Source organism: Carcharhinus amblyrhynchos, chromosome 16 (genome assembly GCF_965287045.1).
Source record: "Carcharhinus amblyrhynchos chromosome 16, sCarAmb.v2.hapA, whole genome shotgun sequence".
NCBI classification, from domain to species: domain Eukaryota; kingdom Metazoa; phylum Chordata; class Chondrichthyes; order Carcharhiniformes; family Carcharhinidae; genus Carcharhinus; species Carcharhinus amblyrhynchos.
Genome location: NC_137339.1, coordinates 42,431,982 through 42,454,468, shown reverse-complemented (window position 1 = coordinate 42,454,468; position 22,487 = coordinate 42,431,982). Strand labels below are relative to the sequence as shown.

Genomic DNA, 22,487 nt, shown 5'->3' with positions numbered 1-22,487 from the left:
AACTTTGGAGACTGATAGCTATGTATATGTGAACAACCAATTAAGGCCTGAAGGCAGATTGCCAAATGGGACTAAGATCAAGCATCGGATCAAGCTCAAGATGGGGTGCAATGACTGATCTTGTCAATCTCTTGTGGGAACCATGAATTGGATACAATTGGAATTTGAATTTACTTCTTGGAACAAGCAAGGAATGGATCTGAATCTGCCCGATCCACTCTAAGCACTGGCGTTGTTACTGTAAGCATGAAGTAAAAATTTAAAAAAAACACAGGGAAGGTGTGTAGAACAGAAGGGTAAAAAGAACTTGTACTGAACAGACTATTTTACTTACAAATAGACAAAAGTACCCCAAACAAATTGTTTTTGCCACTTGGATGCCATTTAAAATCTCATTATTGTCTAGAAACTAACAAGGAGCAAAAAATTACCACTTGACAGAATATAAATCCTCCCTTCACGTGATTAAAATTAGATTTCCTACTAAATGCAAGAATTAGTGGAATTCTGCAATTGTTTGAAATCCAGTCCAAATGTGGCCATTCAATACGCTTGGCAAGAAGTGTGGGATTTTGTTCTTTTAAAAAAAAAATTACACTGAATCAGTAAGTCATGAAGTTATAAAGTAATTAATGTTAAAACATTTGAGTGGCAGGTGCCAGCACGATAATCAGGAATGTGGTAAATTAGCTGTTTTGAAAAGAGTGGGATGGTCAGATCCAGGATGCACAACAGGCTGAGGAACAGAACTCCACACTGCCACAGCTTGACAAGAAAAAAAACTGCGTCATTATCTTGACTAGGATGGGAGAGAGACAATTATTGTCGCACCACTTTGAAAAATGTACACAACATTCTTGGGTGCCTTCTGGGGAAAAAAAGAGCACTGAGAAAAGTCAACAGGAAGAAAATTCCAATTCTGAGTAAAAAAAATCAAAAAGTTTTCTTTAAAAATGTACGCATTCCTTCTAACCATGAACTGATATTCAATTAACCCTCTCAATACGGAGTAGATTTTTGCAGCTTTTAAAATGTTTTCTGTTATAAACCATGCAGCATATTGGCTTGTTCTAGGAAGAGAAATCAATGATGGAGCACTAATTACTTTGAAAAGACAGAACTTGTATTTCTATTTATACTGAGCCTTTTTATGTCTATGATAATCCACTTCATCATAGACATAAGGATGGGAGGAGGCTCGAGTGGAGCATAAATGCTGGCATGGACGGGATGGGCCAAATGCTTTTCTGTGTCGTGCATGCTATGTAATTCTATATACGTTTGTCTTAATTTGCTCATGGGATATTGGCATTGTTAACAATGTCAGCATTTAGTGCCCATATCCAAAGTGATGGTGATTTGCCTTGTTGACTTGCTGTAGTCCAACAGGTGGAAATATACCCACAGTGCTGTTAGTGAGATTTCTGTAGAGTCTTCACAATCAATGAATCACTTTTGAAGTCAGTGTTGTCAGTGTTCCAAAAGCACACCCATCATCTAGCCTACACACAAAGTACCACAGGCACTATTAACTGGTTGAATAACTTGCTAACTACTGTTCAGGAAAGCACATTGGTCAGAATATTGGTGGACTCCCTCCTCTTCAAATAGTGACATATGAACATTCCTGTGCACCTGAACAGACTGGGGGCTCAGTTAAACTCTCACATAAAGAACATCTTCTGATAGCAATGATCCATTGAAACGTCAGTCTAGATCATGAGCTTATTTGAAATTACAACAGATTCTGATGCAAAGAAGTTCTTGCCATTGTTCCTACAAAAGTGCTTCTACTGATAGATGCTATGGTGATGTCCATTGAATATTCCTACAGTAACAGACTTCAGAGACTCAAAATCATGGACTGATGCAGCCCTGCAAAAGTGCAGCTTAAGATATCCTGCTGAGTTCGGGCTTGAGACTGTCTGCCAGTGAAGGTGACTGCACAATGGCAGCTGGCTTTTTGTGTGCATGTTTTAAACAGAGGCAGATGCAGACGGTAGCTCACAATACAATATCACCCAAGTTAGCTAAACTCAACTAGGGAATGTGATAGTATTCAGAAGACTTCTATCCATTGTCTCTTATCACTTAGATATTAGGTGAGCATAAGATCAGACTCAGCTGTGACACTGATTTAAACAGCTAGCCTGATGGGTGAAGAGTAGTTACTTTAGCAATGACATTTCTTGGTATCCGATACTCATAACTGCCTTATAGACAATTGGTGGTGGGGTGGGAAGAGGTGGAAAACAATAACACATTATAATCACACCTAGTATTTCCAGTACTCATCGCACTTTTAAAACATATCCTTTGCCAGACTCACCTTGAAACCGCCAGATAAAACATTCCAAGTGAGGTCAGCGATATTCCAGTATGAAATACAACCCCTACAGCTCCATATTCTTTGAAGACTTGTTTCAGCTGCTGAGACTTGCTGAGCTTTTTGCCATCTCTATTGTCAAATCTTCTGGCTTCTTTCTCAGTTTTTCCATCTCTGCTCGCACTCTGAGGAGGCATAGTAAGGATGAAGGTTATTAATGGACCGAGCTTATAAAATTCAGCAAGGTTTTTCAAGACATGTAGGTATTCAAAGGGTGGTCACATATTGCTTCAAGGAGAAAGAAGTGCAGACAAGAGAGAGGTGAAGTGCTTAGCACTGCTACCTCAACACCAGGGACCTGTTTCAATACCAGCCCTGGGCAACTGGCTGTGTGGAGTTTGCACCTTCTCCCCATATCTAAATGGGCTTCCTCCCGTAGTCCAAAGATGCGCAGGCTGGGCAAATTAGTCAGGCTAAATGCACAAGGTTACAGGGATAGAGCAGAGTGGGGGTGGGCATGGGTGAGACACTCCTTCAGAAAGTTGGTGCAGACTCAACAGGCCAAATGGACTCCTTCAGCACTGTAGGGATTTTTTTTTAAGGTAACTTATCTTTTGAAGAATGAACAGGATTGCATTTATATAGCACCTCTCATGACCAGTGGACATCCCAAAGCATTTTATAGACATTTATCCTTTTTGAAGGGTTGTCACGTTTATAACATACAGTAGCAAATTTCTAGAAACAAATGATAATGACGAGATAATCTGTTTTGAGATGTTGACTGAGGAATAAATATTGGACAGAATACCAGAGATAACTCTCCCAATCCTCTTGAAATATTGACCGAGATCCTTTACGTCTACGTGAAAGGGCAAATGGGGCCTCGGTTTAACATCTCATCTGAAAGACTTGCAGCACTCCCTCAAGTATCATGCCCTATGAGGGCATTGGCAACTATGGATTTCCATCGGATTTGCCCTTGATAATGCTTGACAAAATACGGCAGTGGTTTTCCATTGTCTTCTATAGTATTGCTGACCAGGTTACGAGGAGAGTTGAAGTAGGTTGGCCCTGTAGAGTTTAGAAGAATGAGAAGCGGCCTTATTGAGGCACAAGATTCTCAGGGGGTTTGGCAGAGTAGATGCCTCAACTACCCCTGACCACTCACTAACCACCCCAACACTGCTTCCACCACCCCACCCCCCACTTCCCCAACCAATCCTAACCACTTACCCTCTCTCTGGCTTCACAAGCTAGCTGGACCTTTAAAATTACCTGCTTTACAGAAGTTAGTGCCGTGACAAAGCACCCATGTCTTCCTTACCTCTGACTAGACTGCCCTGGACAGGAGACGTCAGGAACCTGCTACACTATACTGCTCTCGCCAAGCCTGAGTTGAAAGGTCAGGCGAGAAAGGAGCAGTTGGAGTTCAAGCTTAATAATGAGGATCAGAGTGGCACTCCAGCTCCAACTGCCAGTCAGTCGTGGTTACTGCCTATTTGACTATGCACATAACTTAGATGCACAAATATAGTCATTAATCCAAAGGGGCTTAAAGCTTTCAGAGAGCAAAACAAAGATGCTAGAAATCTGAAGCAAAGATGGAAGATGCTGGAAACACATTGCAAGTCAGTGTGTACCTTTAAATGGAAGTGGTGACGGTTCTGAAGGAGCTGTCAGGGCATCTCTAAAATTTTGTTAGCTGCTTTTTCTGCTTGATGTTATAAGAACATAAGAAATAGGAGCAGGAGTAGGCCATCTAGCCCTTCGAGCCTGCCCCACCATTCAATAAGATCATGGCTGATCTGTTGTGGCTCAGTTCCACTTTCCCGCCCTCTCCCCATAACCTTTAATCCCCTCTCTTATCAAGAACCCATCAACCCGCTTCTTAAAAATATTTAGCGAGGCAGCCTCCACCACTTCAACGGGCAGAGAATTCCAGAGATTCACCACCCTTTGAGTGAAGAAGTTCCTCCTCAATTCCGTTCTAAACCGCCTCCCCTTTATCTTGAGGCTGTGCCCCCTAGTCCTACTGTCTTTTTTGAGCGGGAAGAGTCTCTCCACCTCTATCCTATCCATCCCATTCATCATCTTATACGTCTCAATGAGATCTCCCCTCATTCTTCTAAACTCTAACGAGTACAAGCCTAGTTTATTCAGCCTCTCCTCATAGCTCAATCCCCTCAACCTGCCCAGTATTTCTGATATTCATTTCTTGATTTTTTGTGTTCACATTTATTTTAGCCCAGCTGTCCTAGTTCCAACCACCTTCAGCTGCTTCATCAACGACTGCACCATTCCATACAATGATAGATTCCCACGAATCTACATGGACTCTCTGAAAGAGCACATTACCCAGCAAGGCAGCTCACCACCACCTTCTCAAGGGCAACTAGGAATGGACAGTAAATGCTGGCCAGCCAGCAAGGACCATGTCCCATGAATGAATTCTTTTCAAAAAAGGACTTGTCTCTACTTCCTCCATAAACCTACCCCCACATAACCCCACGCACCTACCATAGCTAATGCACCTAACCTGCACATTTTTGGACTGTGGGAGGAAACTGGAGCACCCGAAGGAAACCCACATTGGGGGGGAAAAACGTGCAATCTCTACACAGATAGTCACCCAAGGCCAGAATCAAACTGGGTCCCTGGCGCTGTGAAGCAACAGTGTCACCATGTCATCTGTAACTCTTCAGATGCTCAAATGAAGCTGAGCTGGACAATATTCAGGCTTTGGCTGACAAGTGGCAAGTAATATTCACACCATACAAGTGCCAGGCGTTGACCATGTCTAACAATAGAAAATCTAACCATCACCCCATGGCATTACCATCGCTGAAGACCCTGCTGTCAACAACCTAAGGGGTTACCATTGACCAGAAACTGAACTGGATTAGCCATATAAATAATGTGGCTGTAAGAGCAGGTCAAAGGCTAGGAAGCCCACAGCAAGTAACTCATTTTCTGCTCCACGAAGTCTGTCCACCATCTACAAGGCACAAGTTGGGAGTTTGATGGAACACTCTCCACTTGTCTGGGTGAGTGCAGCTCCAACAACAGTCGAGAAGCTCAACACCATCCAGGAGAAAGCAGCGTGCTTGATTGGTACCCCTTTCACAAACATTCACTCCCTCCACCACCGATGAAAAATGGCAGCAAAGTGTACCATCTAGAAGATGCACTGCAGGAACTCACCAAGTCTTCTCAGGCACCACCTTCCAAATCTATGACCCACTACCATCTAGAAGGATAAGAGCAGCAGATATTTGGAATATCAACAACTTGGAGACTCCCCTCCAAATCACTCACCATCCTGATTTGGAAATATATTGTTCCTTCATGTCATTGGGTCAAAATCCTGGAACTTTCTCCCTAACAGCACAAGGCTGTGCCTATGCGTCAGGGAGTAAACTAAAGTTTATTTATTAGTCACAAGTATGTTACATTAACATTGCAATGAAGTTACTGTGAAAATGCCCCAGTCACCACACTCCAGCACCTGTTCGGATACACTGAGGGAGAATTTAGCATGGCCAAAACACCTAATCAACACGTCTTGGGTAGCTAATGTGGTACCGCTGTTTAAAAAGGGCAGTAGGGATAACCTTGGTAATTATAGGCCAGTGAGTTTGACATCAGTGGTAGGAAAATTGTTGGAGAAAATTGTTAGGGATAGGATGTATAAGTATTTGGAGCGTTGCGATCTGATTAGGGATACGCGACATGGCTTTGTTCAGGGGAGGTCTTGCCTTACAAATCTGGTAGAATTTTTTGAGGAGGTGACAAAAACAGGTGATGATGGGTGAGCCGTTGATGTCAGCTATATGGATTTCAGTAAGGCGTTTGACAAAGTCCCTCACGGTAGGCTGGTAGAAAAGGTTAAGGCACATGGGATACAGGGACAGGTATCTAGATGGATTGAAAACTGGCTAGGCAACAGGAGACAGAGAGTAGTAGTGGAAGGGTCCTTTTCTAGCTGGAGGTCTGTCACCAGTGGTGTGCTGCAGGGCTCAGTACTGGGACCTCTTCTCTTCATAATATATATAAACGACTTGGAAGAGGGCGTACGTGGTGTGATCAGCAAGTTTGCAGATGACACCAAGATGGCAGGATTGGCAGATAGTGAGGAAGATTGTCAGGTGACACAGCAGGATATAGATAGGTTGGTGTATTGGGCAGATAGATGGCAGATGGAATTTAATCCTGACAAATGCAAGGTGATGCATTTTGGAAGGAATAATGCAGGGAGCAGTTACATGATAAAAGGTAGACCGATTAAGAGTACAGAAATGCAGGAGGGACCTGGGAGTGCAAGTGCACCAGTCTCTGAAGGTGGCAACCCAGGTGGAGAAGGTTGCGAAGAAAGCTTATGGAATGCTAGCCTTTATAGGAAGTGGTATAGAGTATAAGAGCTGGCGTCTAACGCTTCAGTTGTACAGAACGTTGGTTAGGCCGCATTTGGAGTACTGCATCACCTTACTACCGGAAGGACGTGGAGATCCTGGAGAGAGTACAGAGGAGGTTTACCACGATGCTGCCTGGTGTGGAAGGACTGGGTTATGAGGAAAGATTGGGTAAACTGGGGCTCTTCTCCTTAGAAAGAGGGAGATTAAGGGGGGATCTGATAGAGGTGTATAAAATAATGAAAGGTATAGATAGAGTCAACAGTGGCAGGCTTTTTCCTAGATTGCAGACAAATATCACGAGGGGTCACGAGCTAAGGGTGGGGGGGGGGGGGGGGGGGGAGAGTACAATTTGGATACTAGAGGGAGGTTTTTCACAGAGGGTCGTGGGGGTATGGAATGCGCTACCAAGTAAGGTGGTGGACGCTGGACTTAGTTTTACTTAGATAGGCACATGAGTGAAACAGGGATGGATGGTTATAGGAAGTGGTTTTAAAAAGGGTCAGAGCCTCGGGACAATACTGGAAATGTAACACTACATGTTAATGTTTTGTCTCTTTTAATCCACAGGTGTGTCGGTCCACCTTGTTGTCAAACGAAGGGCACGCACACGGTGGGTCGTGCGTGGGCTGCTCTTGGATGTTTCGAGAGTGGCCTAGTACTTCACGTCATTGTGTGAGCTTAAAACTGGACCAGCAGATAGTCACTGAGCTGTTGTGGTGTCCATCACTGCGAGCTGTGCAGATACATGGATTTGGGCCAGTGTCTGTGGGAGTTTGTGCATTCTCCCTGGGGTTGCGTGGGTTTCCTCCGGGTGCTCCGGTTTCCTCCCACACCCCAAAGATGTGCTTTTAGGCTGATTGGTGTACCAAATTGTCCCTACACTATTCTCCCCTGAATCTGGTTACAATAGGGGTACCATTCACATACACATGGGGCAAGGTAGGTGTAGGAAAATGCTTTGTTAAGATGGCAGCGAGGGCTCGTTGGGCCGAAGGGCCTGTTTCCCGTGCTGGGTTGTTCTTTGTTGTTGTTTTTCAGACTGTAGTGGTTCAAGGAGACTTCTAGCTTCTCAAGGGCATCTAGGGATGGGGAATAAATGCTGGCCTAGCATTAAGAATGAAATCTTAAAATTGATCACCACAACAAACTACATTAGTCTAGTCTGCCGCTTGACTAAAAACCAGCGCAAACACAAGGGAGCATCAGCAACAAAAACAACAATGTTGGAAACCAGCAGTATGTCAGTCTGCATCGAGAGACAGAGAGAGAGACAGAGAGAGAGACAGAGAGAGAGACAGAGACAGAGAGACAGAGACAGAGAGACAGAGACAGAGAGACAGAGACAGAGAGACAGAGACAGAGAGACAGAGACAGAGAGACAGAGAGACAGAGAGAGAGACAGAGAGACAGAGAGACAGAGAGACAGAGAGACAGAGAGACAGAGACACAGAGAGACAGAGAGACAGAGAGACAGAGAGACAGAGACAGAGACAGAGACAGAGACAGAGACAGAGACAGAGACAGAGACAGAGAGACAGAGACAGAGAGACAGAGGGAGAGAGAGTAGAAAACAAAAATCAGAAAGTATCAAGCTAGCTGATTCTTCTAGACTTGCCTGAGGTTCTGACCTGTCATTTTCACTTATGGGTATGGACTGACCAAGAGTGCATGAAACCTTCACAGCCTATCTCCAGATAGTAAACTAGGTAACAAACATGCTAATAACCGTCAGACAAAATACTTTTGTTTGTTTTGGTGGAATGGGGCAAATCGAGGGAGGGATTACTTATTCATTGATTAAGGGAGTTGAAACTTACCCCATTAAAGCCAGTACATATAGAACTCAAAAGATATCCTACATGAACAATCTCATCCGATGCTATAGTTCAGAAAACCCACAACGCATCTACTTTCTCAGGAGACTAAGGAAATTTACATCATATTCACTATGACTCTCGCCAATTTTTACAGATGCACCATAGAAAGCATTCTTTCTGGTTGTATCACAGCTTGGTATGCCTCCTGCTCTGTCCAAGGCTGCAAGAAACCACAGAGGATCGTGAACAAAGTTCAGTCTATCATGCAAACCAGCCTCCCATCCATCCACTTGGTCTACGCTTCCTGTTGTCTCAGAAAAGAATGGCACGGTGGCATAGTGGTTAGCGCTATTGCCGCACAGCTCTAGGGACCTGGGTTCAATTCCTGGCTTGGGTCACTGTCTGTTTTTTCCTTTTCTACGTGGGTTTCCTCCGGGTGCTTCCATTTCCTCCCACAGGCCAAAGATGTAGGGATTAGGTGGACTGACCAGGCTAAATTGCCCCTTAGTGTCAGGGGGACTAGGGCCTGGGTGGGTTTGTGGTCAGTGCAGACTTGATGGGCCGAATAGCCTCCTTCTGCATTGTAGGATTCTATAAAAAGTAGCCAGCATAAATCAAGATACTATGCACACCAGACATACTCTCTTCCATCTTCTTCTGTCAGGAAAAGATACAAAAGTCTGAGGTTACGTACCAACCGACTCAGGAGTAGCTTCTTTCCTGACTATTGAATGGACGTACCTCATTAAGTTGATCTTTTCCATACCCTAGTTATGACTGTAACATGACATTCTGAACTTTCTCCTTTCCTTCTCTATGTTTTGTCTGTATAGTGCACAAGAAACAATATTTTTCCCTGTATAGTAACGTGTGACAATAATAAATCAAATCAAAAGATCACCCTCAGGAGGGGCAGGACTCATTTTCATTTTTTTAAGTTGCTGAAATCACCCATTTTTGGCAATTGTTTTGTTCTTCTAATTCTAAGTAAATCTTGAGAGTCTTGAGAGGGGTCTTGTGGCACAGTTGGTAGCATTACTGTCTCAGAGACAGTAGCACCAGGTTCAAATCCCCCTCCAGGATGTGGCCATCAAGGAAGAGGTGCACTCAAAGTAGCCATACAAGTTCAGTATCAACCTGAAAATCCTTTCACGAGCAGAGATTTCTGAAGAAAATAGGAGCCTCTACCATAACTATCTATAGCTCCAGACATCAATGTGCACGTTCTCCCTCAGTGTACCTGAAGTGTGGCGACAGAGATTTTCACAGCAACTTCATTGCAGTGTTAATGTAAGCCTACTTTGTGACTAATAAATAAAAACAAACTAACTTTAGGTGCTGGCTACCACAACAGCTGACTCCTTGGGGAGCCGGTTGGCTGGTGAGATTGATACCAACAGCACAGGGCTTGGTCCCTGTTGCATTTGGGGCAGATTCAGAGCCTGTCACCTTGCTGCCCCCTGCCCCCCCCGCCACTTCCCCATGGTAGAGATCACAGCATTGTGGGTCAGATCTGCCTTCAGGCAGAGAGAACTGAAGACATAATCAGAAGGTTTCAACACAAACTATAAAACAGCTGGTGGGAAAATGCGCACATAATTAAAACATTCCCCTACCACTATGATCAAAGTAATAACAAACTCCTGCAACAGGGGAAAACAAATCTCACAACATCATAAAGAAAAGCGTTCGAAAGTCCAGAAGCTCTTTCACTTTTTTTACAACATAATAAAAATGACCTTTCTGATCAACATACATTTACATAGCAGCTTCTAAATAATAAAATACTCAAAGCACTTCAATTTTTTTTTGAGCAAGGCAACAAAGCGCAGAAGCAGCAAGGCAGGGTCAAAAGGGGGCAGGTTTTACTCCATCAATACATGTTTTTATAGAGAAAATATACCACTGAAAGCTAGACAGTTGTAATCTCTCAAAGACACTCATGACTAACAATGCCATTACCATCAGGTCATTTGTTGGTATATCCCACATCAATCACTGTCTTGGCTCCCAGCAATACAGGCTCTGTTGGAAACAAACTGCCCTGCCTGTAATCAGTCTGAAGGCGGCCCTTTGGAGCAGGCATGCTCCCGAAGCACAGGAATACAAATAAAGCAGGCAATTCAACTGCCTGCCAATATTTTTAAAAATATGAGCCACAAGTTTAATGAATAGATCTGGGAGTGTACGTCAGTCAGGTCAGATGAAACTCCAGGGAGATAAGTGATACGCTGAACCATTTCTTATTAAACTGGGTTAACATAATGGATGAAGAGTAATTCATTCAGAAACATGCCGACCCGAAGTGATGGAAGAACATAGATTTATTCCATAAACAAATAGCATTAGAAAGTACTCAAGTGTGCATCACAAATACACCCAAGTGGAGTTGGGCTGTTGGTGCACATTTTTTCCTATTACAGCAAAGACTGGATGACAACAGCTCCCAGACTGAAAAAGGGGTGAAAGAAAAGGATCACTGGAGATTTATAGTTCAATTTCACAGAACTGTTCCCACGCAGCCCACAGACATCAGTTCAACATTATACAAGAATATAAGCTGCTTTGAAAATGTGGGAGGAATAATCCTTTAAGTGAAAACAGTTAGCATAATCTAGTTAGTAATGCTAATGGCTGGAGACTACACTAGGGACTGACTATAATCCCTTCAAACAAAGTTTTCTAACATTGCCATCAAGACTCAAATAAAAGACGTAACAGGATTCCAAGACTCATCGACAAAGGTCATCAGGTAACTCGAACGATCCTGCAGCTGCACCGTCAACACTCAGAAGATGGAGTTTGATGTGTGCACTGGTGCAAGTGACATTATTGTCCCAGACTGTAAAGTTAGAAGTTTACCTTTTAAAATCAGCCAGATTCATCTACCTTTACTGAAAGCAGAGAGAAAAAAAAACAACTGCAGTCTCTCCAGTAAGAGATGTTCACAGCAAATTTTGTTAAAGCTGGCTGGCAAATTTCTGCATGAAGCTGCTAACTCTCTGTAGCCAGCTTATAGCTCTCTCAATCAAGTGCTGACTAATGCTACCCTGCAAATGCATTTTAGGATATTAAAATCACAGAATCAGGCTCAGTAATGAAACACGGCTTCAATTTTTTTTTCCCCTCTACCAACATCACGAAACAAACCAGATGGTCATTCTCACATTGCTTAATGAAAACAGGCTGCTGCATTTCCAACATGACATCAGTGATTATGGGGAATTCTCCACCCCCGCCCTGTTTTTGGTGGATGGGAAAGCTGAAGGGGGTGGAGAATTCAATGGAAGTCTCAAAATGGCATTTATGCTGCCGGGATTTCCCGTTGAGATAGTCCCTGCCCCTGCCAATAACAGAGGTTCTCACCATGAAAAAGTCATCATTAACATACATTTGAATATCATTAGTGTTGTATCAACCCCCACGTTAGGATAATCCCCCACCTCTCTTCCTCCCAAGCTGGTATAACATAACATAGTAAGAAGTCTCACAACACAAGGTTAAAGTCCAATAGATTTATTTGGTAGCACAAGCCACTAACTTTCGGAGTGCTGCTCCTTCATCAGGTGATGAAGGAGCAGCGCTCACCTGATGAAGGAGCAGCGCTCCGAAAGAAGTGGCTTGTAATACCAAATAAACTTGTTGGACTTTAACCTCATGTTGAGACATCTTACTGTGTTTACCCTAGTCCAATGCCGGCATCTCCACATCATACCACATCAGCAGGGCTTACAATAGGTCCTGACATACGGGGACACAGCAAACGGTCCCCACTGGGAACGCACAGGTAAGTACAACCCCAAGGGGAAGAAGGTGGTTATGTCTGGGCAGTACCCTAGCACTGCAGCACCCAGGCAATGAGCTTTGATATACAACTGAGATTTGTTTTCAAATATAAATGTTAACTCAAACTGTACCTCCCTGTCTTGTATATAGTTCAAATTGTTTAGATCACCTCAGAATAAATTCTGCTCAATTTTTTGCAATACAAAAGCAGTTCCAAGGGGCACACTTCAAATTCAAAGACTGAAATTTCATACTGGCTTATATTTGATGGAAACATGTGCCAGCACAATCCACAGTTTTTTTTAATTACTCTAATAATGAATTTTCAAAATGATAAGCATTGGTACAAACAAACTCACCAATCCGTATCTCCTTCTGCCATCTTTATATATTCTCAAACTGGCTGAAGCCTTATTCAGAATATAATTTGGATTAAAAAATGTTTGTGTTTTATAAAACACATTCCCCCACATTTTACAAATCTCCATTACCTTATACAAATCTCCACTGTAGGATTATCCCTTGGCACATAAAAGGTAGTTAGTTAACTACTGCTTGTACACTTTTACAAGAGTAGCACTTGGGAAAGTCACCTTGCTGTCCGGGGTGTTTTTAATATTCTGTGGAATTACTCATTGTGTATAATAGATTTTATTCTGTATACATCAGGCAAAAGGACCATGCACACAAACCAATAGTACATAAGTAATTCACAACTTTACTCCAAACAGTAAATCTTTAAGTTTTACAATTTAACAATTCTATCTTTCTAGCTAATTGGTTATTTAGAAATTCTCATGATTCTGTCAGTGTGTTGATCTCAAGTCTGGAGGCGAGCTGCTCTTGTCGCTGCCGTGTCTCGATGTGCTTCTGGGAGAGAGGTGTTCTCTTGAATGCTGCTAGCATAACTTTCTTATACCTGTCCAGCTACCTTCTGAAATCTTCCAAGGATTTAGCCTATCAGGGGCTTTGGTCTAATTAGTTTCACATCATTGTTGATGTGTTTCAATGGGTGTTAATGTGTTTCAGTGGTGAACCCCTTTGTATCTTGTGTGCAGCACAGCTAGATGCTCAGTTTCAGTTTCTAATATGCATCAAATCTTCTTGTATTACGGTTGCATGCCTGACCCTGTATCTATTGGTGATTTGTTTCTCAGGAAATGTATAACTGTCCTTTTACACAGGTTAACGTGCCCTGATGCATCTTCAGTTTTTACTCCTCTGACCTCAAACTTTGCAAAGGGCTTGTCTCCAGGCAGACTTGTCTGTGTTTTTTGGACTACACTAATTCCAGCGTACCTTGCTTTTATGCCAATTTCTGTCAGTTTTTATGTCACTTTGCTGTGCTTGTATTTGTGGTTATATATATTTGTTTGCTGTATTTGTGTATATGGTTGTCTCTGGTTGGTTTCCTTTCAGTGATTCCATTTTACCCAAGCTGCTACAACATGTAGCATTCTCTTAATATTGCACTTGGAGAAAAGATAATCAGTGAACAAAGGCCCAATAATAACTTGTGGGTCCTACAGCTCTCCAATTCCGACTGATGAGCTGGCACAATTAACTTAGTACTTTGAGTATCAACAATGACCGAAGAATAATATTTCTGCCACCCACAGTGCTCCCTACATAGACAAGTGGTATAGACAGTGAACAGAGGGTCTGTAATAGAAACCAGTACTGCAAAGACCATTACATTAATTCCAGACTACTAAACTGTTTGACGGGATTGGCTATAGGATGAAGTATTTCTATAAGCTTGCTAGCACCCTGCAGGTCGACAATTCACTTTAATTAGATAGTAACTAGAATCTACTGAAGGTATCGTCCAGCTGGTAGTAGAACACCATTAATACCATGCACTGCTTAGCCTTTTTAAGATGTTTAAGCAGTTTGTATTTGAAAACATCCAGCAGCTAGGTTGAAATTTAAGCCAGAATATGGCCACATCAAATGCAATTACTTGGTAGTTGGTAGGTTTCATAAGTCTTACTGACACAGTGCTATCAAGAGCTTCATCTGGAACTATTACATGGGGACAACGTACTAAATATTTAAAAGCATCAATGAGAAGATAAATGATCTATTTGATAGAATATCTATTGTTTGAATAAGATTCATCTCCACATTTTATATATTAGTGTAACTTAAGGGCTGGGATTTTACCATCCCACCCGCTATGGGAAATTGGAGCAGAGGAGGGGTGTATGATGGAAAGGTCCTTTGATCTCAGGCAGGATTTTACAGTTTCGGGATGAGCAAGGCCATAAAATCCCACCCAAAATGTCCATGAGACACATTACTCAATTCTGTAAACAGGAAAAGTAAAAGCCCGTGGGGAGCAGGGAACATGGCGAATTGGATCCAAAGTTGGCTCAGTAACAGGGAACAAGGGTAATGTTTGATGAATGCCCTTGTGAATGGAAAGCTGTTTCAAGTGAAGTTCCACAACACCAGGTTTAAGTCCAACCAGTTTATTTAATAGTAATCCCACTTGTGTTGAGACTTCTTACAGTGTTTACCCCAGTCCAACTCTGGCATCTCTACATCAAGTGAACTTCTGTACGGCACGGTGTTGGGAACTCTGCTGTTTGTTTTAGAGATTAACGATCTGGACTTAAATATGGGGGCACGATTGGGAAAATTGCAAATCACACAAAAATTGGCCATGGATAGCACTTACAAAATACCTGGATCTGCACCTTAAGTGCTGTAAGTTCCAGGGCTATGGGCTGGTGCAGGAAGATGGGAAAAGAAAGAAAGATGTCTTTGGGTTAGTGTGAACAAGATGGGCCTATTAGTCTCATTCTGTGCTGTATCATTTCTATGGAAATTCTGTCTGCCCTTAAACGCGATCAAAACAGCAATCTTATCAATCTGTGCCTGGTTGGCCAAATATTCCACTTCCCACATGTTAAAAAAGAGAGATGCTAGGACATGTTCAGCACTTCCCATATTTCCTGCAGCTACCACTTTTGAAAGGTCAGCAGTGACATGATGATACAGCACTGGATCAGTTATACCAGTTTAGCCTTCTACAAATTATGGTAGCAAGTGAGAACAAAGGTCTCCATCACGTCAACAGTTTTATTGCCCACAGCCATTGTCATCACCACAGTCCTGTGCTCAGTGAGACCTGGACAATATATCAGCAACACTTAAGAGTGCTGCAGTCAACTAAGCAGCAATACCATGAAAATGTGAAAAGGACTCTCCCCAACCAGGTCAGCCTTCAAGAGCAGCCACTTTCCAACCTCCTGAAAATTCACCAATAAGCGCCATCTTAACTTACTGAGAAACCTCTACTTGCAAGACTTTCACTTCACCTAAATTGACCAACCTAAGGAACTACAGGCCTTTCACGAAAGGAGACTGAGACAATTGCACCTTTTTTTTGTTGCCTGTATCTAGTCTTTGCATGAGATGTGGAGTGAGTGGGCCATTGTGTTTTTAAACTTTCTCTCAGAGGAAGAGGAAACACACACTCCTCACATTCAAAACAAAACACTGATCGGGGTAGTGAGAAAACACAAATTCTGTCATTGAAAAGACATGTCACACACAGACAGATAACCTGGACAGCCCAGGCCTAGCCTGTTGTTGCCAGCAAGAAAAGCATAACATGGTGGATGCCACAAGACTGAAATAAGAAACTTTTTTCCCTAATCTTTATAGTGTAAGATGAGGGAATTGTGATGCGTGAAGGATGTAAAATTATTGAAAGACTGAAGGTGATCCCACCAGGTACACACTGGAAAAGTAGATCAAATAGTTCGAGTAAAGTCTACTTCACACAAAAAAAAAATCAGCTGCCAGGATCCATCAAAAAGGTTGGACATTCTTTGCAATTTAATCAGGTCCGTGAGGCTTGCTGCATGAGGTGTTCTGTTTGCTTAGGAACTGGACAAAGATTGCCCAAAAAGTGGCTCTGAAATTATGGTATTTATGTTAACTTGCCTCCCAAGACTAGTGCAGTGCAAGATACTGTTAACTATATACTTCACTAGGCCCTGCTATCACAACACAGGAAACTAGGGACAGTGAATTTTCCCTTAATCTGTACACATTAGGAATAACGTTCCAGCTCTGGCTTATGCGGTGACAGGTTGAATAATGAGGCCACAACTTATTTAGCAAAATTAAACTGTGCAACAGATATCTTTAGACAAAAACAAACTCAGACAGATCCTATGAACCACCCAGTCAGAATGTAATGTTAAATCTGGCTGATCCAATGAGGACTTGCAATCCCTAATTCTGTGCCAAAACTAAAACAATAGTTTTCCCAAGACACTTTTTTTCCTCCAAAATGGAATGTATTAACTGGTGACGTAATAAAGGTTGCAGTTGCACATTTTCCATATCGCTTGCTTAAAACAAGTTGATCGCCTAATAGCCTATTTAATTTTGATTATGAAAGTATAAGAATCAACTCAACCAATGCTCGAGACCTATTGGAAGTACTGAATAATGACAGACAGGATTAACCAACTTGCGTCTCATTCCATTTTGTGTTTTCAACTCTATTATTATGAAATAGATGACTACTAACAAGGGCAGTATTGATGGAACAGTATCAACATTAATTTTCCATCATTATGCTGCCTACAGGAAGACCTGAAGTGGAAACCAGCGCTCAGAACTCCTTCTGATGCTAGTTGTTCATCTTGATTGATAGCACGGCTATGTAAAATGTGAATGGAGTCTTCGCTTATCACTTTACAGAATCTCAGCGAGCAAGCAGAACTTGATTTTGTCCTCTATAAAATCCATTTGTTTGTAAAGTCAGTCATGGCTCAGTTGTTACTGTTGCTGGAATTGCTGGGTTTGGGTCCAACTCCCACTTTGATCACAAAAATCAAGGCAGACTCTCCAGTGCAGTCCTGGAGGGAGTGTTGTTCGTCCATTGTCATCAATGGGGACCTTGACCCCATTTGTCATTGAGGCTGTGCGAAGATGACTGATCAGACTAAACTTGGGCACAGAAAGTCCTGGCACATATTGAACAGATTTGTGTAGATACTGTAGTTGTCGCGCTGGTGGCTCTGGACTTGCGCAGCTCGCAGTTAAGTTGTGCTTCAGCAATACACCTTGCTTTGTAAGCTTGACAGCCTTTGTGGATGAGGCAGTGCCAGGTAGGGTGGTTTTGTGCCAATGTTTCCCAGGTGGTCGTGTTGATGTCAAGTGCCTTCAGGCAGGCCTTGAGTGTGTCTCTGAAATGTTTCTTCTGCCCTCCATGTGAGCATCTTCCAGCAGAGAGTTCCCCAAAAAGGAACTGCTTGGGTACCCGCTTGTCTGACATATGGATGACATGGCCTGCCCACCGGGTCTGTGCTCTCATCAGCAGCGTGTGGGCTGATGGTAGACTTGCTCGAGAGAATTTCAGTGTCTGGTACTTTGTCTTGCCATCTGATGCGTAATATTCTGCGAGGACAAGTCATGTGGAAATGATTGAGCTGTCTTGCATGCCTTTGATACACAGTCCACGTTTCACAGGCATAGAGCAGGGTAGTGGAGTACCGCAGCGCTGTAGACAGTTTTGTTGCTGAGCTGATTCCTCGATGTTCCCACACAGTGGAGTGCAGTCTACCGAAAGCAGAACTTGCCTTTCCTATTCTGCAGTTAACTTCTGTATTATTTAGTCACTGCTTGGGAGAGGGTGCTGCCAAGATAAGTGAACTGGTCCACTGCCTATAGTTTCTGCCCTTTGATTGTGATTATGGGTTCTGTGTACAGTGCACGAGGAGCATGCTGGTGCATGACTTCGGTCTTTTTAATGTTGATGGTGAGTCCAAAGTTGTCACAAGCCATGGAAAATCTGTCCACACTAACTTGCATCTCTGGCTCTGAGCCAGTATACAGGGCATAGTCATTGGCAAAGAGGAAGTCTCTCAGAATAGTCTCCTCCACTCTGGTAACAGCTTGAAGTCTCAAGTTGAAGAGCTTCCCATCCACTCTGTACTTGAGGCTGATTCCAGCAACACTGTCCTGGAAGGTATCATTCAGCATGGCAGTAAACATCATGCTGAACAGTGTGGGTGCGAGCACACAGCCCTGTTTGACGCCATTGGTGACTGGGAATGCCTCAGAGGATTCTCCGCCATCCAGTACTCTGGCCATCATGGAACTGGCGTAGCATCTGAATGAATTTGGGGGGCAGCCAAACTTTGACATGATCCTCCACAGGCCTTGTCGGCTGACAGCGTTGTGAGGTCAATGAAGGTTATGCAGAGCTCACGATTCTGCCCCCGACACTTCTCCTGAAGTTGGCGCACAGCAACAATCATGTCAATAGTCCCGCGAACTTTGCGGAAACCACACTGACTCTGGAAGCAGGCCCAGCTCCAGATGAGTGACCAGACGATTTAGCAGGACATGAGGATTTTTCCTGTGATGGAGAGCAGCGAGATTCCTTGGTGGTTGTTGCATACTTGCCTATGCCCTCCCCCTTGTAGAGGCGTACGATGGAAGCATCTTTAAAGTTCCTGAGGAATGGATCCTTGCTTCCAAAAAGGACTGTAACAACTTGGGCGAGTTTCTCGATAAGTATAGGATGAGCAGCTTTGTAGATCTCTGCAGGTATGGCATCTGCCCCTGGGGTTCTGCCACTGGATAGCTGACTGACAGCTTTCGTGACTTCGGCTACTACTGTTGGGTCATCCATGGTGCTGTTGATATCGACCTGGGGAATCCTGTCTATCGCCTCATCGTTAATAGATGACGGCCGGTTGAGGATGGCTTCAAAGTGTTCAGCCCATCTCTGCAGGATCTGAGCCCTCTCTGTAATGAGAGTTGTACCATCTGTACTCAGGAGGGGGGAAACTCCCAAGAGATTGCGGTCCGTCGAGAGCACTGAGGGCTTCGTAGAACCATTTCAAGTCGTTTGTCAGCATATCTCTGTATTTTATCTGCCTTGGCGCCCAGCCAGGCATTTTATGCCATTTATTTTGGATTATCCTGCAAGCACTGGTAAAAGCATTTTTCTTGGCAGCTGATGGCGGGTCATTCTGACAGGCCTGAAGACGACAGTAATTTTCAACAAGTAGAGCCTGCATCTCCTCATCATTCTTATCAAACCAACCAATCATGCTGCTTGTGGGTAAAGGGCCCGAGCATCTTCAGTGCAGATGTATGGATAACATCCCTGAGGCGTTCCCAGTCGTCCTCAGTGCTGCCTGCAAGGTGTAAATCAGCAAGCTTGATTTCTGTCTTCAGCCAGTGCTGAAGCTATGCTGGGGTTCTTTAGCTTGGCCGCATTGATTCTTTGCATAACCTTGCTTCCTTGTGGTTGCCTCTTGGGTCTCAAAATGCAGAGCCTCATTTTGGAGAGGATGAGCCTGTGATCTGTCCAGCAGTCAGCACCGTACATGGCCTTGGTTACTCTGACATCCTGCCTGTCTTTTCTCCTGACAGTGACATAGTTGATAAGATGTCAATGCTTCGAGCAGGGGTGCATCCAAGAGGTCTTGTTGTGGATAGGCAGACGGAAAGTTGTGTTAGTGATGAGGAGGTCATGTGCTGCACAGGTCTTCATTAAGACTAGGCTGTTACTGTTAAAACTTGCCCACTCCATGCCTCCCAATGACTCCCTGCCAGATAAAAAGTCTGACAACACCAGGTTTAAGTCCAACCGATTTATTTGATAGCACACTCACTAGCTTTCGGGTTAGTCCCTTCATCAGGTGAATGGAGAGTTCTGGCCTCAGACAGAGCATATAAAGCACAGACAGTTTACAGATTTACAGTTTACAGAAACCTGGTGTTGTCAGACTTTTTACTGTGTTTACCCCAGTCCAACGCCAGCACATCCACATCATCCCTGCCAGATTGCACAGTCACACCCTACTCTTGCATTGAAACCGCCAAGCAAGATCAGCTTGTCGGTACTGCTCACTGCTGATATTAGGGCATTTAGTTCTTCGTAGAACTTGTCTTTTAACTCGTCCAGGTTGTTCATTGTGGGGGCATAGGCACTGATCAGGGTGGCTTGACTTCTGTTCTGTAGCGGAAGCTGTAATGTCATTAAGCCAGTCATTCACACCTTGGGTAGACTATCAAGTTTCTGAACAAGGTGACTCCTGACGGTAAATCCAACTCCAGCATCACGATGCTCATCACTGCCGCAACCGCTCCAGAAAAAAGTGTATCCACCTCCAGTTTTGGTCAACTGACCTATGTTTGCAAGATGAGTTTCACTCAGGGCTACAATGTCAATGTTGTATCTTGCAAGCTGTGGCAACTAAAGCTGTTCTTCTCTCTGGTCTGTCTGCTGTAGGGTTGTCCAAAAGCGTGTGCACGTTCCAAGTGCCAATGCGATGTCACCATGTGTTTTATTTTGTTTGTTCAACTGCAGGATGGGACACGGTAAACTGGCCAGGGTGTAGTGAAGCAGGCAATGTTTAGGGCACCTTTTCTAGCCCCTTTCTCATTCTACCGAAGTGAGCAGTGCATTCCTGAAGAGGACCGCTCAGTTGCCCAGTAGATACCGAGTTTCACTCTGCTTCAGTCAATGGAAAACAACCATTAGACCTGAGCTGCCTGCGAACAGGTCCATGACTACAGCTCCCAGTGTATCCACACCTGCTGCTTTGTCACTTGTCCATCGCCACAGGACTTCAAGGGTTGAACAGGTCAGGGATGATGGTGTCGAGACTAGTGCTTGATTTGGATTAAAGTGAGGGAGAGTTGCGCAGCGCCAGCCACGCTCTCCCTTCCCAATTCCCATCTAGATCCAGTGGCAAGACAAGAGTCAAGACAGCTGGAGATGGGACTAGGCGCAGTGGATGACCAGGACGTCTTTTATGTTTTATCCTGCTCTTCGAGTTCCACGATGCCTACAGAGACTGCCTTCTTGACCGTTGGACCTTCCATTGGTCTCATCAGCTCAATCCACCGGAGTCTGTCTTCACATGCTGGGATAGACTGAGGGAGTGTTGCACTGTGGCAGGTGCTGTCTTTTCGGTGGAACATTAAACCAAGGCCTCAACTGCCTACTCACAGATTGTTGCTAAGAAACCCAGGAAACTATTTCAAAGAACAATAGGGAGGGATCATCTCTAGTGACTTGGCCAATATTTACTCCTCAAACCAATATTAAATCAGATTATCTCAGCATTATCATTTGCTGCTGTGGGGTCTAGCTATGCACAAGTTGTGCTGCTGACACAACAATTCGAAAAAAAAACTTTATTGCCTGCCAAACTCTTCAGTACATCCTGGGGACATGCAAGTTCTATAGTTCTAAGAATTTTAAAATTGTGTATTACTTCTGTACCTCAGTAATAAGAAGGAGCAGCATTGTCTATTTCATGGAACACTGGTCCAATTGCCTGGCGGGAGATTATAAATTCTCAGGTACAGAAGGATCATATGGAGCATAAAGACCAGCACAAACCATTTGGTTTAGGCCTGTTAAATCCCATGAAATGTTTTATATAATTATCAACAGCAGGTGTCTAATACAAAATCCAAAGAGGCTGGGCAAATTGTAAGTATTTGATGCTCTGTCTAAAGAATTTATCCTAGACTTTCCAGAGTCCTTAGCCGTTGTGAAAAGAGTTGGAGACAGCACGTGGCACGAAATATGTGAAGTGCCATGAATATATTCTCACGCATTTGACCAAAATGTGGGTTTCCAAGCAGTCAGGCTTAACTGTACCACTATTGCATGGGAACAGTCAGTAAAGGACGATGAGGCACAAATCCAACACATATCACAGAATTGTTAGGGTGCAGGAGGAGGCCATTTACCCATCTGGTCTGTACAGGCTTGCCAAGTGAACATTACGACTTCGTGCCATGTCTGTCCTTTATCCTTTACCCAAATCCCTGCACATTGTTTCTATTCAAATCATCTAACACCCTTGATTGCCTGATTATTAATCAAAATATGCATTTATATAGCATCTTTAACGTAACAGTCAGAGGAGACAAAAATTAACAAGCCATCTGAAGACAGAGGATCAAACGCCTGGTCGAGGAAGTAGCAGCATCTTGGAAACTATTAAGCAGTGTCTTAGAAAGAGAGGAGCAGAGACGTTGAAGAAAAGAATTCCAGAATGCTGTGCCTCAATAGCTGAAGGCCCATCAAGGATGAGGTAAAGAATGTGGTGGATGCACAAGAGATCAGAGTTAAAGGAATGC

General features: G+C 43.5%; 1 protein-coding gene across 1 annotated transcript in view; it reads right to left on the bottom strand.

Annotated features, from left to right (window-relative positions):
* The window catches only part of mims2 (mitochondrial inner membrane scaffold 2), a 58,759-nt gene that overhangs the window by 11,386 nt on the left and 24,886 nt on the right, over window positions 1-22,487 (bottom strand). Inside the window, exon 2 of the mRNA XM_080205021.1 lies at window positions 2,330-2,511. Coding sequence (XP_080061147.1) covers window positions 2,330-2,511 — 182 coding nt within the window. The remainder of the gene's footprint in view (window positions 1-2,329; window positions 2,512-22,487) is intronic.